This window comes from Kwoniella bestiolae, chromosome 1 (assembly GCF_000512585.2).
Source record: "Kwoniella bestiolae CBS 10118 chromosome 1, complete sequence".
Taxonomy (NCBI): domain Eukaryota; kingdom Fungi; phylum Basidiomycota; class Tremellomycetes; order Tremellales; family Cryptococcaceae; genus Kwoniella; species Kwoniella bestiolae.
In genome coordinates, this window is record NC_089241.1 from 4,642,925 (window position 1) to 4,670,289 (window position 27,365).

The following is a 27,365-nucleotide window of genomic DNA, read 5'->3' on the forward strand; positions in this document are numbered from 1 at the left end:
GGAGTCAAGCCAAATCTTGAAGAGACATAATGCAATCTTTCAAAGCATCAACAAACTCACTATCAGACCTATCCAACCTCTGGCCCAACCTGAGACCGCCATGAAGCCTGGGGAGCTCTCCGACATCTTGCAAGGAACCCCCTCAACAACATCACCGGTATTATCCACTCTTCACACCATCTGTCTACTAGGTCCACCCCTTGTGGCTTTGACAAGCTTCTGCCACACCCTCACCATCCTCAGACATCTCTGTTTACCCAGCACCATCACCTTCAGTCTCACCGAGAGTGCCTGTGGATATTCGGCATTCCGGAAATTTCTAGACTACAAAATGGTCAAGCAGAACCTTAAGCGTTGAGAATTCATGGTATGTATACCTCCTACCTGCCCTAGCCATCAGACGTTCAAATCACAGGATCGTACAGGGACCATCTGTGCGCTCCTGAAAATCAACATGAATCCGGGAGGATGCGAGGAGGGAAGAGATGTAATTCAGATTGCGATGGGAAGTTTGCGGGTGTTATATTGCATTATATTCAAGGTTACATATCCTGATGATAGGGATTATCCGCCTCTGAGGGTGATAGAGGCTGACGGTTCAGATACAAAGGGGATGGATGGTGAAGAGAGAGGTGGAAGGGCAAGTGCATATGGTGGAAATGAATCGGAGATTGACGACGACAACCCAGCCTGGTACACCTTGGATCTCTCCGATACATCGCAATTATCCCTCATTGCCCGTAGATTGGACAAATCGATCTCTCAAGAGGCGAACGGATGGAAACATAAACCCGATCGAGATCCAACGGCTCGACGGAGTAATATACAAAAGTGGAAGAAGAGGGTGGTGTTCTGTTATGAACGAAAAGTGATGACCGAGATCGAGTGGTAATTATCACCATTCTACGAGGTATTGCGAATAGAACTGGGTAAGAAAGGCGTGGGACGAGAATGATGCGTATTGTTGAGAGGTTTATCGACAGGATTGATAAGGAAGCAACACAGGTGAAGTGGCTATACCAGATCTGTGGACGTATATACAGAATATAGTATGTATCATACGAACTGATCAGCACTCAGCTTCCAGCATTCTGAACCGATCCCAGAAGGACGAGAAAGGAGGGTCGACTTACCCCCACAGACATTACATTCCTGCTCTAAGTCCGCTTCGTCCCCACTAACCCATATGACATACTTTTTCCGCTCTTTTGCCTCTTTATGCGCTAAGGCAACTTGTTCCGCATCTTCGTCCTTTCTCCCAATGAATAGCTGTTCTCTCTTATGCAAGGATCGTCTCAACAACCCCCGCTCGAAATCATACATGACTTCTTCCGTTGTATCATTCTCGTTCCGCGAGATCACTTTGATGGGCTTTGCATCTCTGCTGACGGTTTCAAATGCCATGTGGATGAGATACTTGGCGAGAGAATAAACGATATCATCCTTATAATCCTCGTAATAACTCTCTTCTTCATTAACGTGCATCCCATCATCAATCCACCTATCGACGCTTCTATCGTCATCAGGTTTCAGTGAGTTTCTGAGATCGTATGGTCCTAGAGGTGGGATATGCTTTGCCTTCGCAACGTGGTGTATAGTAATTGCCTTGATCGATCTTGATCCTTGATTGGCATCAGCGATAAACGGCCCTAAGATATCTTGCTGATCCAGCTTGTCGAGCGTCTTCCCAGTAATCTCCAGGCAGATATTGGTAGGTTGACAATGTGTACTAATAAATCCCAAGTATTTTCTGAAGGCATCAACGTCCATCTTCACATCCCCTTTGCCCTGATCATACAAGCACATGTTCTGGGTATCTGGAAACAACGGCTTCTTGGCTTTCTTACCGATTGATGAGCCCGATTCGTATAAATGAGTGAACTCGCTCGACCACTCCATCTCGCCCGGTGTGAGAGGGATACGCAGAGTTTTGACGTATCAAAAGTTGCCGAGTATCTGACCCTTTCGGTCTGAGTTCAGTTGCTTGGCAAGTGGAATTAAGAGATGGTTGATAGCATTCACATTGAGAGTAAGAGTCTTGTACAGATATGGTGAGACGAAGGTGTAATGTGCTTTGGAGCATCGTTGAAGGGACGCAAGGGTTTGCTGATGCTGATTGACGAGGAGGATATGGATATTCTTGAGGAATATCTGGGGCGGGAGTTGGAGACCGCCGTTGGTAGTGAGTGTTGCGTTCATGATTGGACTCTTTACTGGTGATTACAAAAGGGCGGAGGGCTTATCTGAAATTGGGAAGATATATGAACGAAACGAGGTGAGATAGAGAAACGATGTAAATGATAGGCATGGTAGTGACGCTAACACTGCTGCTGTGCTCTCCAGAGCTTGGGTCTATCGCCGGCGGCCCCATTTCACACAACGTCCATCTCACTGTCCTGGAAGTAAACTGAGAATATCCGTGCACCTGTCGGATACAGTCTTACCTGTTTGCTCTGGATGATGATCCCATTTGAGCACTTGAACTGGACTGAGCTGCAAATATCTCTGTAGTAATTGGTGTCTGGAGTCCAAGGATCATTGAAGAAAATGAGAGCCGAGACCAACGCGTATGTTCGTACAGTAGTTGTGTTTCACGCACAACCCGATTCAGGGAGAGTTGCGCCGCCGCTCCTGGAGGCTCGAGCGTAATGAAAAGTGATCGGGCTGCTCTCACGAGCCTTTGAGCTTCGATGTACTGTACCAGCCTGAGAGTGGACGTTTCTTAACCATCATTACTCGGTCTGTCTCAGCATATAAAGTACAATGATCGTGAACAATCATATTATACCATCTCATTATCCATGTTCCGATCCGATATCACCACAATAAACGCCACATTCACCTCCTCATCCGGAATACTGCTTCTCCCCGATATCGCCCATGAGTTTCTCACATCTCTCCAGCTCAGAAAACAGCAAAAGAATCTCGGCGCACTGTCGCTCTGCTCCAAATCGCACTACCTGTCGGTCACCCCATACCTGTATCGATCTTTTTTTCTCACCGAGAAAGCTATAATCGGGCTGTTCGACCCGGTATCGCGTCTGTCGTCGAAAGCTCTGGAAGAGAAGATGCATGGTCTGCCCGGACTCGGACAACCACCTGATTCAGTAATCGCGTCGACGTACTGCACGGGAGGGAAGGTACCGAGGATTCTTTGGCTGCTCCAACATGTCGAACAAGTCAATATACCGGTCTTTCATCTGGCTCGGAATTCTACATCTCATCAAATCGTGAGGAGGATGTTAAAGTTGGTCAACGGGACGGTCCACATGGATTGCGTACTGCTACCTAACGTGACGAAGATATGCATGACCCATCTCAATGATCCCACGGAATCCCTTGACACACTCGACACGAGTTTCATGGCATACCGAGATTTGGTAGAGATGATTGGGCTAGCCAGTAGACCCAGAAGTATATGCGCCAACTTTAAACACGGGACACCGTATTGCTTCATGTCGTGGATATCGGCGAGCTTGGATCTGCTAGAAAGGGATGGGGAGATGGCACCCAGGATACGCGGCAGGATAGAGAGTCTGGTAGTGCACGATGCGGCATAAACTGAGATACCACCTTTCAAACCGTACCGCGTGAGGCTGTCTCTGAGGGATCATACCTGTAGGCCAAAGTGTGAAGATCCAGAGTCTCATCAGAACCAAGAAGGATGTATAGTATATCACTTGGAGAGATGTATGGAGGTCTTGCTTGAGGCGAGGGGTGAAGCTTCACTAGAAGAAGACCGGCCCATGAAGATAGTACAGGGAAGCACTGGTCGATCGATGCTGGCAGGCAGACTCCTAGATATGCAAAACACCATAGGGGACGAACTGACTCATCGTTCCGAGACCATCGAGGTCAATCGTCACCAGGATGAAAGTTTCGATGCAACCGGCCCCAATCAGGACGAAGAGGGGCACTCTCGTCGAGATACAGTAGCTATGATGGAACGAAATCTGATTTGGATTATTGAGTCAGAGGCCAGGAAGGAACCGCCCTGTGAGGCCTGCGGAGGTGAGTATTTCATTTGAGTAACCGAACTTTGTCGGCTGTAGAGAAATTGAGGGGTGCAACCACTTCAGCTGATTCTTGCTTTGTAGAACCCGTCTGAGGTTCTAGGTTTGAATGACTAGTGTCGCATTCGCATTCTTGGCCTCAGGTGAAAGTGATTTGTCTCCAAGGTACGTAAAGTCCCAACCAGAAAGAAACCGTACGGGTCGTTTTGCCACAGAGCAATTTCGAGCACCCTTTGCTACAGATTGATGCATATCTCTTTAACTACACCATCAGACATCAAGGGGGAGCGGTGTTGAGCGTAGCCAATCATCAGGGGGATGCCCATTATATCCCTAATCCATATCAATTCACCACTAGGATATCCTTCAAGACGAACGAGTGCGAACGATACCAAACATGCATCGATCCGCGTTATCACAAAAATAAGAGGGATTGCATGTTGGTGCATGTAGAGGAGATAGCCCGATTACTGATATCGAGGGTTTGCGAAACGGACTACGATGAGGATGAGAGCAAACCTCTGAAAGTGATTCCGGGGAGGCACAAAAGAAGGGCATTGCCAGAAGACGAGCTTCCCGAAATGAAGTATTGGACGAGACTCGGGATTAAAGAACACGTCGAGAGATGGCGTCATATACCGCATGCGCCCCCACCGATACACCTAGGACCGGTGTACGAGGGGCCAGCAGAATCGGTCGATATGGAGTGTAACAGGTTGAGAAAGTTGACGGTCTTTGTCATGGGTGACGAGGCGAGGGATGAGCCTTGCTGCCAGGCATGTTTTGGCGAGTGACTATATTGCTTTCGAGATGCTACAGCTAGGTCAACCCGAGTTAAGTTCGCTTCGAGTAAGCTCTTGCTACATAGATGTATGATTATATATGTATATATTAGTTCGGATTTAAGCGGTCCACCCAAATAAGCTTACAAGCTTATTGCGGGGAAAGAGTGAAGAGTGACCCTGCATTTATCCTATTACGCATCATCTATTCTACTCTAGGTAGACACGTCAAAATTTGTTACTCCTGCATTGTTATCTTCATACAAACTAATACATACATACACCTCTATCATTCACCCACTCGATCACTCAGTCAGACAAATTGGACTGCAACGAACAACTCCCAAACTCGTGTCAAGACCGACCCGAGATTCTCGCTTTGTCATTCGTCATATCAGTCATATTTTCATTAATCGGCTATCTGAGACAAGACGGATACAACACCACATCACAATTATATACGATCAATCAAACAGTATAGGTCTACACACGATCGTCTTCTCGACAATCACAAAGTCACACGTACGTATGCTCTGATCGAATATCACTCAGTTTGACACGAGGAACATTGATGTTGATTGTCCTCTTCCTTCTTTACGCTAGTTGTTCGCCTCGGCAATTAGGTCCTAGTAACGGGTCAAGACAAGGGCGTATCACTGTATTATCAATCAACTTGGAAGTAGAGGGTAGCACTTGATCTCATGTTGATCAGTATCATTACAAGTACGTAGGATCATACTATCTCAAATCATACCAAACACCATGATATACCTTACTCATTCACCCCTTATCAGGTACACAACCATCCCTACAATGACAGACCAACAAGCCTCATCCTCATCCTCATCCTCTTCCTCCTCTTCCTCATCCCTTCCTTCATCCTCCACATCCGACCCAGAACCGCATTACCCCCTCCTACCCAAACCACCCCATGTAGATCCCACCCTCCGACCCAATCCTCTCGAACCAATCGACCTGAAACATCCCTTATCCCTCCGCGAACCCCCCGGACCAGATATCATCCCCCCCACCCGACCAACACTCAACGAATTCAGGCTCACCGAAGGCCCACAAGTGAGATCAGCAAAGCTCAAAGCATTATGGAACTCTCTTCCCCACTTACCTGATATACCATCTTCTCACGGGGATGATCAACCGACAGCAACGAAGAAGATGAAACTACCAGGTCAAGATACGCTGACAGCCCTCTCACCGGAACGGGTCGATAGGTTAAGAAAACTTTATGAGGAGGAATTGGTCAAGGCTTGTAATGACCAGAGACCCGAGGCTAGGCTGTGGGGAGGAGCAGACGATCTGACGGAGCCGGAGATAAAGAATCTGAAAGGCAAGGGGGTCGCATGGCAGGATTTCAGGTGGGTGCGATTTTCTTTCTCTTGGCATCTGCCATATACATCTTCTATGATGATGTATGGTCATGCCTACCTCATATCTCTCGCTCCGGAATGTAGCCTATTCAATCCTGGTTCGCATGACTATATGCTAATCATATCTCTCACACTCACAGACGCTTCCTATGGGACAAAGAGAAAGAACTCTGGGACATATTCCAAGATCTGGACAAGAACGGTGATGGCCGTCTGGACGCTACCGAGATGCGTGCAGCTTTATCACGTTCCGGAGTGGACATCACCCCAGCAACCACCTCGGACCTCGTACAGTTCCTGGCGTCTCATCCAGCAGAGAATGGCGTATCCACCAGAGAGACCAGGAGTTCGATCAGTCCAGGACCGGGCGATATGTATATCACTTTTGCGGAGTTTAGGGATTTCTTGATTATGTTGCCTAGGAAGGCGACGCCGTTTGAGATTTATAAATGTGAGTGGGGGTTTGTGTCAGCATATCGAATTTGGTTGGCCGGTCAGAAAAAAGAAAAGGTAGTATTGGTGAAGGATCGAAGAAAATATCGGGGACTCGCAGTGTAATGCTTAATCATCATATTGCGTTCGGAGAGTTCTGTGTTGTCTGTCGAGAATGACAGGTCCATTCGGCAACAATGGAGGTCTAATTTGAGCTACAGCTAACGTTGTCCCACTCTACCAGTCTACCAAGTCAAGAAACGCACATCAGACGGAAGAGGCGCAGCAAGAGTAGACAAAGAAGGAGATATCAGCGTGTCGTTCCCCAAAGCACCCAACTCGTCTCAGCAGTCTACCGCCGCTGGATTCTTCAACCCACCCCCGCAGCATCACGATGAGGAATACGCTGATACGCCGGAAATGGAGACTGAGGAGGAAGAGGTTGTGGAAGAGAGGAACGAGGCTTGGAGGTTCTTGTTGGCTGGTGGAATTGCTGGTGCGGGTGAGTTAAAATCCTTCCGACCCCCTTGACTCTCCACCATTGATTTGAGTGCAACAAGAGCGGTGATCCGCTTCAATATCCTTCCACAACGTACCCCATTTGTGACCAACACTCTTCCCTTCCATACGTCTGCTAATGTTATCGTCTATTCACAGTATCACGTACAGTCACAGCTCCATTCGACCGACTGAAAATCTACCTCATCACCACCCACGACTTTTCAGCATTCAACAAAGACGCGCATCTCAACCACCCCTTTCGAGCGGGTATCAAAGCTGTTACCAACCTCTGGGGAGCGGTGAATAGGATATATATAGATGGAAAGGGATTGAAAGCGTTTTGGGTGGGGAATGGATTGAACGTTACCAAGATTTTCCCTGTGAGTGTTTACTTGCTTTAATCAAAGTCAGATCAGATCTTAAGATCACGTCTTCCGCTTTTCTCAAAGTCCGAAATACCGTCACTGTGCTCATTGCTAACCACCACGCGCACAGGAATCAGCCATAAAATTCGTCTCCTACGAACAATCCAAGAAGTTCCTAGCGGTATATTGGGACAAAGTCTCCGACCCCGCCGATCTATCTTCCTCGTCTCGTTTCATTGCAGGTGGGATCGGAGGAATAACCTCGCAATTCGCGATATACGGTTTGGAAACGCTCAAGACTAGGATCCAGTCTGAAGTGGGGCCTAACGAGGGTTGGAAGCAGGTTAGAGATACTGCGAGGAGTATGTGGAGGAGTGGGGGGATTAGGAGTTATTATAGGGGGTTGACTGTGAGTTGTCGTTTGTTTGGAAGGTATGGAGAGAGGAGTGGTTCGCGTATGAAGTATGATCCCAGTTGAAGGGGATGTGACATGCTGGAAAAAGCATACTTCGCCCGATTGATAATCAATGCTGATTCATCATCATTCCCGCTGCAGCTCGGTTTAGTCGGGGTATTCCCTTACTCAGCCATTGACATGGGCACGTACGAGACGCTCAAAACGACATATTGCCGATCAACAGGTAAAGATGAGCCCGAGGTATTTGCCGTGTTGAGTTTCGGTGCTTTGTCAGGCAGTATAGGTGCTGCGAGTGTTTATCGTGAGTTGTCGATCTATTGTTTGCCATCCTGCCCAACTGGGGAGTCACATATGCCTCTTCCCCTCAAAACAGTTGACATGATGCTAATCCTCCTTATTCATCAGCTATCAACCTCCTCCGAACGCGACTCCAGGCATCTGGTTCCTCAGGTCATCCACAGCAGTATAAAGGCTTCATGGACGTTGCTCAGCAGACACTGAAAAATGAAGGTTGGAGAGGAATGTACAAGGGTTTGTTACCTAGTATATTGAAGGTCGGACCTGCTGTGGGTGTCAGCTGGATAGTGTATGAGGACTGTAAGAGGCGATTGGGTGTGTAGTGGAAGTAGACGGGATAGATCGTATAAAGTGCGGGGAGAGTCTGAAGGGGGGAAAGTCGGTAATGGTGATTCGCGGTGGATACTCAACAATGGTCTTCTGTAATTAGTATATCTATCATATCTAACAATAATGAGTGAAAGGCAAAAATCAAACTAGCATAGGTTAGAAAATACAATACATTATTATTATGGCATGACACAGTATGGCCCATGGCTTATGAATTGGGATGTAAACTCATCTGTTTGATTCAAGGATCTTATACAGCTGTGCATGGTTGGGTCTCGCGACATGATATTCATAATGCATCGTATACTATCACCCACATTACAATACTCCATCTACCCAACCACAACACCTTCGACCCGTCTTTTCATAAGTCTCTCTTTCAACTCCCTCTGCCTCCTCTCCGCCTTCGTCTCAGCACTAAGCATCTTGAGACTCATCAACCTCCTTCTCACCTCCCTCTTCCTCTCGTCACTATCCATCTTACGCAGTACCTCATCATTCGCGATATTCCCATAATTACTCTCGATCTGTTCTTTCTCCCTTCTAGCTTTGTGTTCCAGTATCTTCCGTCTCAACTCCTGCGCTTTGGATTCGTTGGTATTCTTCACGTACAGGACACGCTCAGTTTCGAGACGAGTCTTGATTCGTATGGAGCGGCGCTTGGATTCTGATAATCTGGATTTGGGTGGTGGAAGGAACGGTTCTTCTGAATCGTGTATGTCATACGAATTCTGATCGATTGGCGATAAGGTTTCCATCACGGGCACTGGCGAGACCACTCCTTTCATTGTTTGACCTTGACCTTGAGCTTTAAGTCTGTCTAACTTCTCTCTGATCTTGGCGGTCTTATCTAAGCCATTGACGGGAGGCGTGATCTCTGTGTCCTTATCGGTAGAAGCAGGTCGTTGAGCCGCACGTTCAGCTTTCATCCTCATTAACCTCTCTTTCATCTCCTGCGGCGTCATCTTGCTTCTACCATTGAGAGGTGCCTGGTCGTCCAACACTTGGGGAATCGCAGCAACTCTCGCTTTCTCCCTTTCCAGCCTCTCCCTCAATTCCCTCTTGGCCCTTGGTTCGTTCGGTATAGCAGCAGATACAGAGTTGGACCTAGCAGCACCCTTAATGGATAATCCCACTGGCCCGATCCGGTCCTCTTCAACCTTGATATCCTCAATATCATGCGCCTCGTCCATCCTCAAAGGTGGTTCCTCAGGTTCAGGTAACAATTCCACCCTCTTCTTCTCCTGTTCACCCCATACTCTCATAGGTTTCGTCTCCTGCTCACGCTCATACTGCGATGCTCGTCTACTCGACCTCCTCAGCCTCTTTCTCTCCCTTCTATCCTCCTCTCGCCTTTTCTCTTCCTCCAGCCAACCTGCATATTCCGGATCAAGCCAGGTATCGGTCTCGTCCCATCTTTTAGCGTCTGGTGAGACTGAGGGGACAAACACGTCTCTTTTGGACCAATTTCGACCTCGTTTAGAGGATCGTTCAGGGGATGAAGAAGATGAGAGTGGTGATAGAGACCGTGATGATGATCTTGAGAGCGATCTCGACCTTGATCTTGATCTTGAGCGTGCTCGAACAGAGGAAGGCGATGGAGCAGATCGATGGGATAGAGGGGAAGGAATGGGATCGTACTGTCCTCATCAAACATGAGCGCCCAACTTACTCTGCACAATGGTACGTTCGAGCGATGAGGGAAGAACTCACCTGTATCACCTCATCCCATTTCCTCAAATCCTTAAAAGGCGACCTCAAAAAGCTATACAACTCATGCGAGATATGCTCAGCGACGCTACTACCAGCGATATGTGGGCGATGGGTCTCATTCGAAATGGAATGTGGATTTGGATCTAGATAATCAGCTAGTAATCTTATAGCGGGTTCTGAACGGATATCTATAGTCTTTAGAAGAGATATGATGTACGTGGTTAAGAATTCTACGTCGATCGAGTCGGACCATACCCTTAATTCTCGTCTCAAGAATGCGGTAGCCCGTTGGATTAGAGCGGGATCTTCAGAGAATTGACGGGGTGTGGGGGTGGGGCGATATTTGGTGTGAGGGTTTGAGCCGATGTGCTATGAGGACCAAAAACGATATTATCATCTGACATTTATCGTAGGCAGAGTCAAATCATTGCTCCACCCCGTCCGTCGTATGCGCATGTTGAAAGTAGAAATACAAGAAACCCACCTTCACATACAGCTCATGTCGATAGATCTCCTTCCTCCTCTCCACCTGCAAATCGAGCTCATCCGGTTCTTCAGCTTCTGCTTCCCGCTCTTCACGCCGTATGATCTCTGGTATTCGAGGTCGAGAAGGTCCAGGTAAAGATAAAGAAGCCGGAGGGAATTTGCGGGATGGTAGTGGAGGGAGGTAAAACTGTCCGTCGAACCGGTATGAGCTCTTCCTCCAATGACTGAAAAGGAAGAGATAAATGCTTACTTTGGTAGGTGTATTAGCATCTAGATCGTGAAGTAAGAACGGGGCCATGTCTGCTGAGCACAAGGGACATCGTCGACTCTGATTTGCCCATACGCCTATACATTCGAACTGTCCCATTTATCATAAGTTACCTTTCTGATGACTTCGAAGGGAAGAGGGGGGGGTAGGATGCAACTCACACAGAACTCATGTCCACACACTCCCACAATCGTCCGATCCCTTAACTCCATCAGACAGATCACACATCTCTCCTTATTCGCATCATCATCGCTCTCAGTCGTTATACTATGTTTCCTCGCCCGGGACGGAATGGGAATATCGATAGGTTCGTCAGGATGAGCTCTAACTTCTTCCTCCCAGTCCATCTTCTTGAGTGTTGCAGCAAGTCTCACTTCCTGGGTTTCGGGCGGGAGGGGGGGCCATGTTCGCGGTGGGGAGAAGAGGGCATGTTCTAGGATGAAGCCTTCTGCTTCGTCCACTGGCTCGCGAGGGACAACAATATCAACGAGATGTTCCTCAAAGCAGATATTGGGGAGTGACTCACAGTATATAGCTTGGTCTACTGCCTGCTTTCGGGGCATGATGTCGCTCTCTGCGTCATCCGCTCAGCTCTACGGGGATGGGTCATGCAATGATGGATAGACATGAGAAGGAAGGATGAATGAATGAGAGATTGAGTTGATCGCGCCGGTTAAACCTCCACCGGACAGTCGCAAGAGTCGCAACACACAAAAGTGATTGTGGCACTACTCTTCGTCCATTCCTACCTCGATTTTTATCGACTTTTCGCGAGCAAAACAGCGACCTCTTGCATGCAAATCATCACAAATGAATGCATGGTAAAAAGGAACAGATCAGCGACGTTGACATGATTCGAACATGCGAGCCAGAAGGCACGGGTTCAAGGTAGAAAACAGAAGATAAATCCAACAAATTCTAGACCCGCCGAATAACCACTATCGCACAACGCCAACGAAATCTTCGTCTTTTTGTAAACGATATGAGCTGCCGGTTAAGGGACATGAGCCATGGTGTCCTTTCTTGACGATGTCGTACTTTTAAACCAAACAATCCGGTCTGAAGTGTGGCTGGGGAAGTTGATGGTCAGAAGAGGTGATAGAGCCTTTCCTCTCAGTTGGGCCTAAGGTGGTTTGACTCCGAATTCCACCATTTTATCGACACTATACCTACGTGGTACATTCGACAAGGATGATTATTGGGGGTCTTGACGTTGTGTCTTGCATATACGGGATGTTAATGTAGCTTGGAAGAAAGAGATTATGGCAGATCACAGGACCAGTAAACTATATTGCTTGTTCTCTGATACTGTAGGTCGAACTCTACTTGGTGTGCGCATAGATGCATGATGCTGTACTGTACAGGCATAGGCACGGGTCCATCCGAACTTCATGTACTACTGAGAGACGCATATTGACAGGACAACGATGAAACAGGGTTCAGTTACAGTGGTGGAAGAAGGAATCACAAGCACAATCGGAAGATCTCATGGTGTACCTTACCCCTCCTCATACCAAAGCTCCGCAAACTAGGACACACTGGTGGTCCCAGCGCTCTGTTGGGCGGATTGCACACCCATGGTGTCATCCGCAATGGGAGGGTGGGCTCTGAGATAGTCAACGTACTTCTTGTAATGGCATCCGTCAGTCAGTTTTGGTAGTCCCCTTTCCTTGCACATATCGAGATATTCCCCGTTGACAATCTTCGTCCTGTCTTCAACTGCTGCGCTTCAATGACCCTCAACTCGCCACGATCCGGTGTCCATCATATTATCAAGACCATTAGCCAAGACCATCATGAGAATTTCCCCAGTGGCGTAACTTTCGTACGAAGGCGGATCCTCAGGGTTCTCCCAGGTTCTCCTCATCTCCAATGTCATATGGTCTGCGCCGTTCTCTTGAGATATGCGGCAAGTGGCGAGAACCTTAAGCTTGCCTGACCCGTAAGTGGGAATGGTCGAGTAGTCCTTGTTGACCGTCCAGTCTATATTAAGAACCTCACCGTACAGAACACCGGATCCCTCTGGCTGCGTGGAGTCTTTTCCCTCGGTAAGCCCTGCACTGATCGGGGCATCCGAAGTGGGAATGGTGGACGGTGTTGATGGAGAAGTGAGAGTCTCAGCGTGAGGGCAAGTACAGGTCATCTTGTCTGAAGGGAACGGATATGATAACGCTAGGACAGTGTTGTGAAATCGTAAGATATCGATGAAACGATCATAAACATTTGTGATCCAGAAGGCTGTTTATGAGAAAGTCGTAATCAGGATCATGCAAGTAGGACCCGCAAGCTTTCTTCATATATCTCTTTCGAGCCTTCACACACCTAGCTTTCTAGACAATCGGAACAAAGGGTTGAGAGAAGGTAAGTGTGTCGAAGACGCCTCCTGGTTATTCGTAGACAGAAAGCATGATCATCCCTTGTGATCCTTTGCAGATGGCAGACCTGATGCTGCGGCTGCAAGAATCTCTATGAGAGAATTTCAGATAGAGAGCCTGGGAAACCAACCTTTGCTCCCCAAACATGCTAGGTCTCGCCCCTCAACGGTTGCAAGACATGCAAAAACTCTTACGGAGACTGACTTTCGTCGCATTCACAATCGAATAGGGGAAAGACGATGTAAGGTTCAACAGACAAATCTGCATGTACGTTCCGGGCAGGGCACTCTTACTGTACATGTACAGCATGAGATACTCTATCAAGCAGAGACAGCTCTCTCAGATCCTGTAGCGCACACCGGGAAAGCGAGGGGTTTTGACCATACCGTATATATTTACCGGTTCGCCAGACGCATCATTAATGCATATGGTTCTTGAAGAAGGAACAAAGAAACATCCGCAAGAAGGCCCATCACGTAGGGAGGGTTCCGGTTTCATCAATGGACCAATTCTCCTTCTTCGAGAAGCTGTGAAATCTCATCCACTGTGTTGCAAAGACGTGCCGTGGTCTGCTGCTCTTAGAATGTCCCTCAGATCCGCAATATAATGGACAACAACATGTATTGTGAGTTGAGAAGCACCGACAAGTATCTCACCTTTCCTTGCACACCAAACCAGAAACGATCTTTCCCGCAGATTGAAGTCGTCCAATCCAACAAGACAAGCGATTCGGTACTTCTCAAGTATGATTCGTCAATCATATGATCTCAGCTACTTGATCCCTCTTTGGGATCAAGGGATCAGATTATCCTTTCCTATCACAGACGAAAGATGAGGGCAAGGCGATAATGGATAACGTTAACGTTATCGTTTGGGTATGGTCACCAGGTATTTCCCTTGAATTTCCACATTGGGGAATCCGACTGGAGATGGAAAGTCGGCTTTACTGGAATCTGTCATGCCATTGCCATTGTCCCTGTGTACCTCATCTAGATCTTATACTGTAACGCGGTACAGTATGTACATGAGAGCAGGAGTGATGCATTTGTATGCATGTGTATGCATGTGTGATCGCTGGAACCAATCTCATGATCGACCAAGGACATTTCTCGCATGTCTGATGAACCTAAGTTTGCCATTTTACAAGAGCCGAATAGGATAACGGTATATAAACAAACAAATAACCGCGAAAGATAATCCGAACAAGAGCGAGTTACATTCGATGATCGTCGTACAGTATACGAGTACTTGTGCTACTCGTGTAGATGATGATGTGATGTCTCATGCACGTACCGCGTTTCACTCGGAAAGGAATGTCGGCGTCTGCCTGTTTGGATGATATTCACGTCCTTCTAACATCATCGGTGCTACACATCGATGCGATATGTAGGTCTCATCTCAGTGAGAGTATGTAAGTCTACATCGTCCATATGCTCAATGATCATGTATTATGTATTTATAACTCGATGCGAAGTGCACAACAACCAAACATCCAAACGCCTCGTTGTCACAGCGGAATGTATGAAAAGCCATCATAACGTCGGATGTCTCACCACCAACCACCGTTACCGTACCGTATTGCGAGCGCATTGCGCATTGCGGCTCTGCCTACCAACCCCACGTGAAGGGTGTATACAGCATGTATAGATGTACGAAATGTACGAGTAGGCGTGATATCGTAATGACACGGATGAAAACAGTCGCCGGGGAAGTACTGTATCTGCTCTTTCCCTCCAGGCCAATGGGTAAGTGATCGGCAATAGCTCGTTATAGGTTAAAAGGGATCTGATCTGGGGATCTGCAGCTTAGCTGTAAATACAAATGTTATTCCGGTTAGTATTACGGTTTCATCAAATGACAAATGGCCAGCCCAGGTGGAGTAAGTGTATGGTGGTGTGTGAAATGAAATGTGAATTGTAACCTCAGGGTAAAAACAACCTTTCGATCTGTGCTCTTTTCTTTGCTAAATTAATTATACGAGGGAAGAGAGGGAAGAGAGGGAAGAGAGGGAAGAGAGGGAGGGAAGGGAAGAGAGGTGATCGGGATGTTTCTGTTTCTCTCCCATTTTATTTGTCCTCATTTCAGGGTGTCTCACATTTTGATAACTTGCATAAGCAGGAAAAGAGAGAAAGTCACATCCGAATGAGGATCAGGATGAGCATGAGGGTGAGCATGGGGGAGGGAGTACGATTGCACCTGTCTGTGTATATGTCTGTCTGTATGGTGACAAGGATATCGAGGTCCAAGAGTGGTTTGTAACCCAATTGTGATCACTCAGTCAACACCATCAAACGCATTATTGGTCCATTCCCATTCTCATTCTCACTACACCTTCCTCTGTCATAACCATCATACTTGCACTTAATTAATCATTTCATCAACATCATCAAAGCTTACTGCTCGGATACCGCTCCTAGTGATGGCCCTTGATCACATCCAAACATCTCCGCAATACCCCATCTAACTCTACCATCACGATACTCCACAATACACCATATGACTTCAATCTCAATTTCGATTCGGACTAGATCTCGCTCTGAGTAGTAGACAGGAGTAGACAATAGGAATACGAGTAGTGGAATTAAGGGGAGTTGGTGTTTTGCTGCAATCACGACTGGTCGATCATCGCGAAGGATATCACCAATTCAATTCACCACCTTCAGCAGATCCACCATGTCAACACAAACAAGACTGGGCAGGTCAAACTCCACCTACTCATACTCTTTTATCAACGACGCGAGGAGAAGGACGGTATCACCCCATACACCCTCATCTCTATCAACTTCCACTTCATATTCATCCTCATCACATGCTCAATCAGACACCATACCCACCAAGATGAACCACTTCCCATCAAACGCAATCGCTTCCTCATCTCGACATACCCTCCCGCCTATACCCCACTCATCCATTCCTCTCACCCCTGCACGTCGGCTACCTAGATCACTACGCCGCCGTCTCGCCAATTCCAGCATCTACCTTCTGCTCTCCCTCTTATCCCCACTACTCACAGCGGCAAACCCCTTACCCCGTTCCAAACAACGGCATCGCTCCTTCCCTTCAGTATCCCTCCAATACGAAACTACCCAAACGTTTTCCCCATCCAACCATTCGATATCGGCATGGGCTTTCTCTCATCTTCATCGCAAGGATGATACCCCAATACTAGCTATAGCAAATTTTGACGCCCTAACTCAGACATACACGTTGCCGGAGGGGTATGTAGAACTGAAACAACACTTTGACGCTGGATTCATCGTCCTCTCTTATGTGATCGCCTTTGTCGGATCGTTGTGCACGTTAGAGCTCCTGATTAGACGAACGACAAACACCGGATGGAGGAATCAGCTCTTACTGGCCTCAGCAGGGGTTTGCTTCGGAGCCGTCTCAACCTTCGCGATGCATTTCGTCTTCAACAATGCCTTATCACTTCATCATCCGATGATGGACGAGAAATCGTACCCAGCCCTATACCTCAGTTATGATCCTGGCTTCACCGTCCTTTCATTAGTGGTGTCTTGTCTGGCAATGACCACCGCTTTCTTCGTGATGGGTACTCAGCTCCGTGATTGGCTGATATGGCCAAGTCACAAGAAAGATAGATTGGATAGTAGGAGAGATAGTCCCTCGAAAGTCGAGGCCGCGGATGATTATGGGAAATGGAAGAAATCCCATAAGAAGGTGTTGAGAAGAGGTACATTAGGAGTTGGCGCTTTCCTCGCTCAAGCCTCAAGTATGACCAAATGGTCTTTGATGGATTTGGATGGCTCGCCCAACTTGGAGGGAGGTGGACAAGGGAGACCGTTGAAGCACAAAAGTCCGAATTGGAAAGATGAGGTCGAAGGGATGTATTCGCCCGTCCAAGGTGGTTCGGAAAGGATGTTTGGCGATGATCAGGCATTACAGGAACTAGACTTCCGTCTCGGGAAGGACGCGGTCAGACAAGAACTGGAAAGAAGAGCTGGAGCGTCCACACCGACTAGCACAAGAGCCTCTCAACATGGTTCGATCGCTCCGAGTCAACATTCCATCACGCCCTTACCAGTCATCTATGCTCCCTCATCCCGAAGATCCTCAGTAGCCTCAACCCAGTTATTACCTCTCCCCTCCCCTGACGTATTCACGCCAGGATTCAACTTCCCACCAAAGATCGAACCTGACTATACCTCCTCGACCAACCTCATCTCTCCGCCACCAAATGGAAATGGGAGAACCCCTTCCCCGACCTTTGGAGAATCCGAACCGACCTATCAACCTCTACCTGAGCGACGACGAGCTTCTCTACCCGCTAATGTACTAGCCCCTCGTGATAGACCTTCATGGGGTGGTCCGTCGACCACACTGGCCCGTATTCAATCGTTGCCTGAAGGGGATCTCGAACCTTCCTCATCTGTATCAGGAGGATCAATCGCATCCAGCGACGAGAAGAAACTATCCAAGCAATCGCCCCCGCCCAAATCCATCACCGCTCGACTGAGTTCGTATACGGGTAAAAGTGAAAACACCCTGGAACGCACTCAGAAGAAAGTAAAGTTGGTCGCGCGGAGTACCAAGTTGACCAGATTGGGGATGTTCTTAGGTTTTGACGTGGTGACTCCCACTGAGATCTTGAAGATAGTCATCACCGGCACGATCGCTGGTTTCGGCGTTGCGGGGATGCGTGAGTATACTCTGTCCTCCTTTCTGCCATTGGTGTACGGCTCAGCTGATGATTTCATACGATACAGATTACATCGGACAAGCATCCATCACTGGTCTACCCTACGTCGCATACCATCCGGCCTATGTCGTCGGGTCAATTATCATTGCCTGCGGAGCAGTTGTCATTGCCTTGTACATCATGTTCATAATGCTACGACCCAAACTCAAACATACCTGGTTATCCAAGATCTGTGTGGCTTTGATCCTGGCAATCGCCGTGACGTGCATGCACTTTTGTGGTGAGTGTTGCTTTCCTGTTGACGAGAAGGCTCCGAGCTAATGTACCGTGCCAGGTATGATGGGTACGACCTACGCGTGGCCCGTTTCTCGAGGTATCAGTAGACACAACAAGTTGACAGGTACCAACGTCGTCATCACTGGTATCGTTGCCGCTCTAGCTTTCTCAGCTTGTATAGCCTGTGCTGTATTCTTCCTCCTTCATTCGCTCAACATCCGAAGAGAGCGAGCTAGAAGAAGAAGAGTAGTAGTCGCTGCTGTGCTCTTAGATGATCGAGATAGGGTATTGGTCAACTCAACCGACGGAATGTTACCAATGTGCGATATCGCTTCGCTCACTGGTGGGGATATGCCAGACACCAAGAAATCCTTCATTCAATCTGTGTCGAGCGATTCGACGGTATTAGGAATGGACCTGACTACGGGACATGACGCTTTCGTCTCTGCATTGAAACTATCCTGGACCTGGAAGAATCCTTCACTAGCTCCACTTCAAAGTACGGCCACCATGAATTCTACGACCACCGACGGGAGGAACGCAAATGAATCGATCCTGCAGGCTACCTTTGCGGACATCAGAAGAGGCTCGATGCTCACTACGAATACTACCACTGGAACTGCTGGAAGTAGACCGCCAGTCAGCATCACCAAGTTCCTGGAGAGATTCACGATATCATCATGTCAGCTTGCGGTGAGATTGTTAGGGCAGACGGACGGTATTTCCAGATTGGGTGTTTTGTATGATCAGATCCTGACTACGTGAGTGAAATTCCCCTTTACATACTCGAAGAAAAATTTACTGACTTGCGTACTGCAGTGGCTGGGTCAAGCTTAATAACAGCAACGATACCGTCTCCAAAGGACAGTTGATTTTCCTGGTCCGACGAGTCGCCTCCGCAGCAGAAAGACTGGATCTCGAATCCAGACATTTCATCTTTGCCGATCCTCAATCTGTCGCTACGGCACTGCACAAGACCCTCTCGGTTCCCTTTGACCACACCATGCCTCTCTTGGACGACATGCGAGCCTTCTGCGACTCAACCTTACAATCCCGCTTACAGCCTGGCAAACTCTATGCTGGTGTCGCTGTTGTCCAAGCCACCCCCTTTGACGGGTTGAGGATCCTTCTAGAAAGAGATATGAGATCTCAACTACCCATGAGGGAGATGTGTACTCTCGGTGTACCTTCGACCGATGACAACGAACTGAGCGGAACCGTAGAAGAGATCGGTGAAGCATTGGCGTTATTAGAGGGAATGACCATCCTCAGCATCATGACCCGAAATATGACGTCGGATTCCAACGGCCTCCTATCAAAGAGGGTCTCAGCACTATTGATGGAGCTGGAAAGAGCCATCGTACCGATGTTGGATGGGATCCTCACATCGGAAGACATGTCGCATATCCTCCCTCGACTTACCTTGCATCCAATGTTGATACCCCTCACTCCTGGCGATTCGAAACGCACCATCAGCTCGTACATCCCTCCGTACGCTGTGATCTTCTATGCAAACTACGACGCGGCCGTCAACACATTTACGGACAAGTGGTTACCCTTTTCCCTCTTTAGGGCGCAGAACGCTTGTGTGATGGCTCCCAAGATCGCCGCTGCTGCTAAGATGGATCAGCTGTACACCTCCGATACGAACGGGAATGGAAGTACATACCCGGGGGGAAGGAGACCTTCCAAAGTACAGTTTGATTTCCCACCTTCGTCAAGAGATCAACCTCAACCGCAACCTGTGCCAGAGGATACCCAACCCAATCCCCAGTCAGAGGGGATGTTCGACGATTTCACGTTCCCACCTAAATCCGATGATCCGTCGTCCACCCATGCTCATGCAAACCATAAATCTCAACCACCTTCGAGTGGACATGGTGGACATGCTAGGAAATCCTCTCTGGCGAGATCGTCGCGGTATAATTCTATTGGCGGAGAATCTACTGCTCCCTCGTCATATGGGTACGGCGGGAATGGGTATGGCGCACAAGCTGAATTCAAGACTGCCTCGACGGGTGTGGCGGTCTGGGAGGGGGATTGGTTGTTACATCTGCTTAGGATGAAACTGAGAGCTGAGGCGTAGGTTCGGGTCTGGTGGCTAGTATAAGTACATTACCTTGTGTTCCATCTGACTCCTTTCGTTTGTACAGTACTGTACTATTTACCTGGTTTATGTATACCGTAGACGGGGGTAGTTGACCCCGATGGGGTCCGATTGTTGTTTTCTCTTTTGGAGTCTGTTGTACGTACTGTACTACTGTAGAGGGATAAGCACATGCACGTACCAAGATGCGCGATAATATAGCAATTCGCAAGATCGAAATCATGTGTCGACATCATACATGGTGTGCAAAAATCCTAAACTTCATGCCGCTTCGAGATCCGGATCGTACAGGGCATCTCTGTATATCATAGCTCCACCCGAGTGCTTCATACGTCCCTTTGATCATAACCTGGACAAAGCTGTTTGAATGGTCTAGACCATTGACATCGGGAGACACAACATCCTTTCGATCCTTCTATCCAGTAACGAGCAATGAGATTAACTCACTGCAGCAAGGCCTTGACTCAGCATACATGCTGACGATTGCCCAGGCTCCGGAGATATCGCGTCCGGAACTCTCGGGTTTGGTTTTCGAGGCCTTCACGGAACGATGACCAGAAGTCAGACGTCTACTCTGGGATCTTATGTAGGCTATATATGTACCACTCTTTCTCCAAGGCCATTTTTATTTTACCCCATCCTGAGAGTAGTTTCGCTCTTCAACCACTTTTCCCAATACCATTTTGCGTTTACAATTTTGAATACACCCTTTTTGACTACATACCAAGTGACAATCTACTGCAATGTTAACGATCACAGAGGATCTGAGCCTGTGGTCAACTTCAGCCAGGGATGCCGAGAAGTACGAGGACAAATACGACCTCATTCGGGTCGGTTATACTCCTTCAGAATCCTGGACCGCCGATGGGGTTGAGATACCTGATGATCTCAATTTCGGCACCGGTAAAGCCAGCGTTATTGCCACTTCTTCGCTTGATCCATCATATCAAGGAACTATGAGGGATGTTCGAAGAAGAGTGGACACAAGGATTACTTGGAAGTCCGATAATCCCCCTTCGAGAGAGAGTTTCATCCAGGCTTCCAAGCTGGAAAGCATATTGGGTGAAAATCTGAAAGATTGCATGTTGCGATCAAGCGCGAGACTGAGAATACCTCGAGGCGCCGATCTGGCCAATCACGAGAAGATCAATGGACAGTTGCAAACACAATGGGCAGATTACGTCAGAGGGGAGACCGCCCAACTTCAAGAGGTCTACATGATGGGTGATTACTCGCCTGGGACCACGCCGACAAATGGGTGCACATATGTGGACAACGACACTTTCGCGAAATCACACCCGCAACTTACAGATGCTCTTCCAGCTGCTGGACATATCGACACCCTGGAGGTCTCTACAATCGAAGTGGCAGACGAGGGATTACATCCCGAACGACAAGATGGTCTCGCATCGACGGAAGATGACAAAGGGTGCCAAACCGTATCGGTCCCAATTGACAGTGATCTCGTCAACTCTGATAAGGACGAACACTCCTGGGTCGAAGCTATCTTGCGTGCGAGAAAGCAGAATGGTTCGATACCGGACGCTTCCGGGTGTATGAGCAGCTGCATGGCGGGGACAGGGATATTATGTTGGAATTTAGGCAAATGAACATGTGGCAGAGCAGCAATCGCTGCTACCTGCTTCCCTCCTGAGCTCGATATATGTTCGACACAACGATGCATGCCGTAGTCTGTATGGGAGACTTCATGTCCCCAGGGAAGGCGCAAATATAGAGGGCTACAGCGAGCTATCAATGCCCCTACGGTTCTGAGGTCATACTTGGCATCTTTTATATCTGTCACTTACCAGCATCGTGTGGGAATGATCATGGGACACAATTGACCACTGAAGTGCACCTAACGTCCTGCATTGCCGCTCCTCCCATGGGACAACCAAAGTCTGCCGCCCGACATGTTCACATGAACGTGGTCATGATGATAATTATACGGCATATCGCCTCGTTATGAACCCCCAAGCTGTCCATTCATGTCTTTTCATAGAGGCAATCAGGCTGCACTCTAGACATGGTGGTTTGGCCTGTGAAAGGACGGCGAGTGCAGAACGAAGACCTCGCACCTTTTTTAACGAGACCCAAATTCAGGACTCTGTGACGTACAAGAAAAGATGTTCGCCTTCTCTCAGATGCAATCTGACGCCGTTCGAGCTTTTGGGCCTAGACCCTAGTCGAGCTAGAAACGAGTCTCAAGAGGCCTTCAAATTTGCAATGGCGTATATCCATTGTGAAGTGCACAGCAAACTGTGCCTTCGAGTGATGGGGACGTATATGATTATGCATATAAAAGTGCGCACGCTGGATGATGCTCTTTGTTTTTCCTCAGTCATCCGTTCCCCACCCAACTTTCATTTTCGCCACTTCCAACTTTTCGTAGAATTGTAGGATTCTATTATCTCGCACAATGGCTTCTATCATCAACTACGGTTCTACACTCAGCCTCGTTTGGATTCAGCCGGATGCATGGAAAGACGACACGATCTATCTCGAGCCTCTCCCAGGATGGAATCCACAATCTGACATTCCGAAAGGGATAAAATTTGGTAGCGGTCCCATCAGTGTAGATACGACGGCATGCCTGCGGTCTTCATATCAAGGGCACATGAATGAGGTAGGTAAGGACACCCAAACTTGTATAACTTATGACAGTCACAATATACCTTCCAAGGAAAGTTTCGTTCATGCTTCAAGGCTCAAAAACGTCCTGGAGAGAAACCTGAAAAATCTCTCCGCTTCCGTACTATCATTGTCCGCAGAAAGCAAGCTTGACACGAATGATCCTGGACAGTTCGCAGAAATCACTGCTGTTTTAGCTCATGAATGGTCGAAAAAGGTTTTATCGAAGATTGTTCAAGTTTGTGCAGTATGTCCGGACACTCAAAAGACGGAATGGTCTTTCGATCCGAATTTTGAACGATTCAACGAGAATGAAACTGGCGCGGCAATTGCGCTTGAAAATATAGTTTATCAACAAGCTCTACAAAGCCTGGAGGACTCCAGTAGGATCACTGAGATTGAATAATCAGTTGCAGTCAGAAGATAGCCATTCGGTGGGCATCATGAATGAGTCCTCAGCCTCACCGGTGTCTGATTCCGTGGCCCTCCAATGGTCATCTGATATCAAGTCTAGATTGGAAATGCAATTTCGACTTGCACGCTAGATCACAATCGTCTGCTTGGAGACCAACCCTGACCTCAGAAGACTGAACATGACAAAAGAGTATCTATCGACATCGGCTCGTGGTCACCACACCCCCCATGGGAAACTCCTGTGTAATGTGTCGTGTGTATCCTGGAAAAACTTTTCCGAAGAACATCAAGAGCGAAATAGCTATATCGCAAAATTGTTCAGGGTATTCTCAGATCCCAAGGAAATCAGCGTGGAATGGATGAAACCCAAGGACGCCGAGCCGGTATTCAATCCTGCAGATACTCAGCCGAATGAACCTTTCGACCCGACAGTCCTTCAATCGCTTCTGGTCTCACCTCTACCTGCTCGCCTGATCCTCCATAACACCCCATATCACGCTATACCCATTTTCAATGTCCCCATACCACTCCAAATCAGTATATGTACATTCCCAAGATCGTATTTCTGCTTGGCGGAATGGCACACCCCCGATTGTCTGGGCTGTTCTTTCCAGTATCGTCGAAGGGTTATTCCTCAGCTCATGAAAGCCGCTCTGGAGAATCAACAGACTTGGACGATCCAGACGAGCACTCGCTCGGAATGGGAAAGAGGAATATTGTCGGCTTATCAGATTCGGAAGATCATAAAGGAGATTAAAGGCAATTCGGCGTTCTATCTCGAACCGCCCTTGAGAGTTTTGTTCCATGATGCTGAGAAGATAGATAAAGTGAGAAAGTGGTGCGAGGATCTAATAGTTGGGTATGAGGGAGAGGGAGGAGACGATCAATAGGACAGTCCGCCTGAGGTTTTAGATGTGACTTATGAACCAGCTGCCTATACGGAACGCTTTTCGAGATGATGTGATACGGTACCAAAAGTTAACGAAGTCCGGTTCTGTATACACAAGCCAAACCGAGGCACACCATGGGTGATTTTGCATCTTATTCGCCTTTCTTCACATTTTGCATATTCACCAAATGCATTCATGAAGTACCGCAATCTTATCCGTACACCACATGTTACCCAAAATGATGATGCAGGTCTTGTTCTTCGTTTTTACTCCTATTGATGCTGAGGCTTGATATTTGGGTAGATCTAGACCATCAAGGGAATCAGCATAACACCCTACGATATCGCATGAAGGGTTCTACTCACTTTACCAGGATTAAGCAGATTATGAGGATCCACTGATCATCGTCGTATTCAATACATCAGCTAATCATCACTACCTTGACATTCTAAGATGAACTGATGATAACTTACAAGTCCTCTTAACAGTCTCCATCAAATTAACAGTCCCATCGCCCAACTCCAATGGGAGATACCCGATCTTACCCACCCCAACACCATGTTCGCCCGTACATGTCCCATCCAGTCTGATGGCTCGCTCGACCATCTCGTGCACTGCATGTTCGACTACTGCTAGCTCCTCGTCGTTGGTGAAGAGCGCGAGGGAATGGACGTTGCCATCTCCTACGTGGCTGTGTTGTACGGACAAAGTCAACTCATGTACTGTGGCTCGAGAATAAATAAGGATTTTGGATAGATAGAATGGAATTGGACATGTCTAGGAGAAGTGGGGAGTTGATTTACCCAAAATGACAAGCTGTTATACCCCTTTTTTCGAAATCTTCTGCTGTCTCTCTGACTAATCTAGGTAATCTAGATATGGGCACGCTATAGATGTGTAAACCAGATAGTTAGCAGGTCCTTACAAAGGCGATTGCCGATATATGGCGACGAGTGAATGAGAGAATCGTAGGAAATGTAGGAGAAGACGAATTCCACCCATCACTCACCATACATCCGTAGTCCAAACTTTCGCACCATCCTTCAAAGCCAAAACACTCCACAGCGCGGCCTTCCTCCCCTCCCATAGACTCCTAGCCTCCTCGTCATTCTTGGAAAATTCGAAATTCTTCCCACCGTGCTTTTTGACTACTGATAGAACGTTTTTCGATACTTCCGACATGGCTGAGTCGGATCTGGCGGTGGCGGCAAAACATTCATATTGTTTAGTATATCTCGTTAGAACCCACCATGATGTACCACTATTCGAGACGTCACACTCACCCCTGGAATTTGAAGAACAACGTGTCTGCTGGAGGATAAGCCTTCTTCACCATCCCACCTTTATTTATAGCGTCTATAGTCCTCGAATCGAGATACTCGACGCATTGCACTGGGAATCCTGCATTGACCCTATGACACATGGGCTGAAGTATCAGTACCTTTAAATGATAGCCCAGGAACGAGGAGTGGGTTGGTACGGTAGACTAGACGCCCACTCACACTTCCGTAGCTGCCTGTACGGCCTCTTCGACCCCCGGGAAGTTCACCACAGCGCATTTGGTAGGTAAGAGCGGGGCGAGTCTCAAGGTCGCTTCTGTGACTATACCCAATGTACCTTCCGCACCGACGAAGAGCTTGGTGGTATCCCACCCGGCGGCGGATTTACGGGCTCGTTGGCGGGTTTTGATCACTTCTCCAGAGGGCAGGACGACTGTCTGTATTACGAGATATCACAAATGATCAGATCAGTTCTAGGTGAATGCAAAGTACGAGGTATTTTGGACATCACTGAGTGAGATTAAGAAGGGACAGGGTGTGAGAGAACCCAACCCACCAAATTCAAGAACCACTCCGCCTTGGCAGTCCCATACCTCACAGCGTTAGTGCCCGAACACCCCGTGCCCACCATCCCACCGATTGTAGCTCCAGGTCCAGGATCCAGGGGGAAGAACAACGGTACCCCCTCTTTAGCCAAGTAGGCGTTCAGGTCTTCCCATTTCACTCCTGGTTGAACTACCACGTCTCCGTCTGATTCGGATACGCGGATGATCTTGTCCATTAGGGATACGTCTAGGGAAATACCTCCGAATGGCTAGACCAGAGTATCAGCTTTAAGCTACTTCCTATTACTGTTGATGCAATTTTAAGAGTCGAGAAATTGGGATATCTAGGTATGGTGTCACTCCGAGATGGATCAACAGGTAAACCGCACTCACACTGCTAAAATGCCCCTCCAAAGACGTCCCACCAGAAAAAGGCGTAATTGGTACTTTATACTTCTGCGCAATCTTCACAACCCTCTGTACCTCCTCCGTAGATTTCACCCAAACTACGACAGTAGGTTTCTTAGCAGGATGGTAAGACCAATCGCTTATCCCGTGTGATCTTAGATCATCGTCGTCAGTCGATACCCTATCTTCCTGTCCCTTCTCCTTGAAAAACTCGTACAGCTCTTTGATAGCATCTTGATAGTCCTTATGACTCCCATACTTGGGTTGATTGGCAAGTTGGTGGGCGATGGCGAAGCTTGAATCGACGAGGGATGTCGAGGGTGGGAGGACACCGACGTTGCCTATTAGGTAGCCTGCTCCTGCGAATAGGGCTAGGGAGAGGGCGTACCATGCTGTTGAGAGGTTGTTCGATTTGGGTAGGGAGGGAGGGGTAGAGGTAGAGTTGAATCGGATTGATCGACTCAAGCGTGTGGTAGAACGAGGGGCGTAAGAGATACCTCGTCTTAGAGATAGGATGGATCTTGAGCTGAGGGTCATTTTAATGGGTGCACGTTCAGGACAGAAGCGGTCGAGATATCCTTGTCGCTGAAATGAGTCACTGTTTTGCCTGGTGTTTCCAATTCGATATACCTTGACTCGGCTGAATTAACATTACATCTCAGATATGAGATCAGCCTGTCATTGCCGCAGAGTGAGATGCTTGCTATTCATGTATCTATCGGCTTCGACCGGCTGATTGTTTGTGATTGATCACGAGCTTGTTGATGATGAATGATGCCATCGATAAGT

The 27,365-nt window shown here is 47.9% G+C and overlaps 11 protein-coding genes across 11 annotated transcripts; 6 read left to right on the forward strand and 5 right to left on the reverse strand.

Moving 5' to 3' along the window:
- Window positions 1-454: 454 nt before the first annotated feature.
- On the forward strand, window positions 455-892 carry I302_101752 (uncharacterized protein; the record flags this gene model as incomplete). The annotated part of the gene is made up of 1 exon (XM_019187132.1): window positions 455-892. The coding sequence occupies one exon, from the start codon at window positions 455-457 to the stop codon at window positions 890-892; it is 438 nt and encodes a 145-aa protein (XP_019050010.1).
- Window positions 893-1,056: 164 nt separating this feature from the next.
- Window positions 1,057-1,899, reverse strand: I302_101753 (uncharacterized protein; the record flags this gene model as incomplete). Its single annotated transcript, XM_019187133.1, has 1 exon — window positions 1,057-1,899. One exon carries the CDS (start codon window positions 1,897-1,899, stop codon window positions 1,057-1,059), a length of 843 nt encoding a protein of 280 aa, XP_019050011.1.
- A 39-nt stretch (window positions 1,900-1,938) lies between these two features.
- On the reverse strand, window positions 1,939-2,199 carry I302_101754 (uncharacterized protein; the record flags this gene model as incomplete). Its single annotated transcript, XM_065869350.1, has 1 exon — window positions 1,939-2,199. The coding sequence occupies one exon, from the start codon at window positions 2,197-2,199 to the stop codon at window positions 1,939-1,941; it is 261 nt and encodes an 86-aa protein (XP_065725422.1).
- Window positions 2,200-2,801: 602 nt separating this feature from the next.
- I302_101755 (uncharacterized protein) lies at window positions 2,802-3,560 on the forward strand (the record flags this gene model as incomplete). Its single annotated transcript, XM_019187134.1, has 1 exon — window positions 2,802-3,560. The coding sequence occupies one exon, from the start codon at window positions 2,802-2,804 to the stop codon at window positions 3,558-3,560; it is 759 nt and encodes a 252-aa protein (XP_019050012.1).
- Window positions 3,561-5,608: 2,048 nt separating this feature from the next.
- Window positions 5,609-8,516, forward strand: I302_101756 (uncharacterized protein; the record flags this gene model as incomplete). The annotated part of the gene is made up of 7 exons (XM_019187136.1): window positions 5,609-6,168; window positions 6,321-6,631; window positions 6,857-7,114; window positions 7,270-7,493; window positions 7,609-7,887; window positions 8,035-8,197; window positions 8,302-8,516. 7 exons carry the CDS (start codon window positions 5,609-5,611, stop codon window positions 8,514-8,516), a joined length of 2,010 nt encoding a protein of 669 aa, XP_019050014.1.
- Window positions 8,517-8,855: 339 nt separating this feature from the next.
- Window positions 8,856-11,553, reverse strand: I302_101757 (uncharacterized protein; the record flags this gene model as incomplete). Its single annotated transcript, XM_019187137.1, has 6 exons — window positions 8,856-10,163; window positions 10,237-10,605; window positions 10,721-10,909; window positions 10,973-11,080; window positions 11,152-11,450; window positions 11,517-11,553. The coding sequence occupies 6 exons, from the start codon at window positions 11,551-11,553 to the stop codon at window positions 8,856-8,858; spliced, it is 2,310 nt and encodes a 769-aa protein (XP_019050015.1).
- A 1,166-nt stretch (window positions 11,554-12,719) lies between these two features.
- Window positions 12,720-13,133, reverse strand: I302_101758 (uncharacterized protein; the record flags this gene model as incomplete). The annotated part of the gene is made up of 1 exon (XM_019187138.1): window positions 12,720-13,133. The coding sequence occupies one exon, from the start codon at window positions 13,131-13,133 to the stop codon at window positions 12,720-12,722; it is 414 nt and encodes a 137-aa protein (XP_019050016.1).
- A 3,070-nt stretch (window positions 13,134-16,203) lies between these two features.
- Window positions 16,204-20,387, forward strand: I302_101759 (uncharacterized protein; the record flags this gene model as incomplete). The annotated part of the gene is made up of 4 exons (XM_019187139.1): window positions 16,204-18,025; window positions 18,093-18,305; window positions 18,360-19,062; window positions 19,121-20,387. The coding sequence occupies 4 exons, from the start codon at window positions 16,204-16,206 to the stop codon at window positions 20,385-20,387; spliced, it is 4,005 nt and encodes a 1,334-aa protein (XP_019050017.1).
- Window positions 20,388-21,151: 764 nt separating this feature from the next.
- On the forward strand, window positions 21,152-22,018 carry I302_101760 (uncharacterized protein; the record flags this gene model as incomplete). The annotated part of the gene is made up of 1 exon (XM_019187140.1): window positions 21,152-22,018. One exon carries the CDS (start codon window positions 21,152-21,154, stop codon window positions 22,016-22,018), a length of 867 nt encoding a protein of 288 aa, XP_019050018.1.
- A 1,614-nt stretch (window positions 22,019-23,632) lies between these two features.
- I302_101761 (uncharacterized protein) lies at window positions 23,633-24,343 on the forward strand (the record flags this gene model as incomplete). The annotated part of the gene is made up of 1 exon (XM_019187142.1): window positions 23,633-24,343. The coding sequence occupies one exon, from the start codon at window positions 23,633-23,635 to the stop codon at window positions 24,341-24,343; it is 711 nt and encodes a 236-aa protein (XP_019050020.1).
- A 272-nt stretch (window positions 24,344-24,615) lies between these two features.
- I302_101762 (uncharacterized protein) lies at window positions 24,616-27,113 on the reverse strand (the record flags this gene model as incomplete). Its single annotated transcript, XM_019187143.1, has 9 exons — window positions 24,616-24,648; window positions 24,709-24,740; window positions 24,817-25,034; window positions 25,147-25,230; window positions 25,353-25,538; window positions 25,627-25,755; window positions 25,846-26,060; window positions 26,180-26,437; window positions 26,562-27,113. The coding sequence occupies 9 exons, from the start codon at window positions 27,111-27,113 to the stop codon at window positions 24,616-24,618; spliced, it is 1,707 nt and encodes a 568-aa protein (XP_019050021.1).
- Window positions 27,114-27,365: the final 252 nt, after the last annotated feature.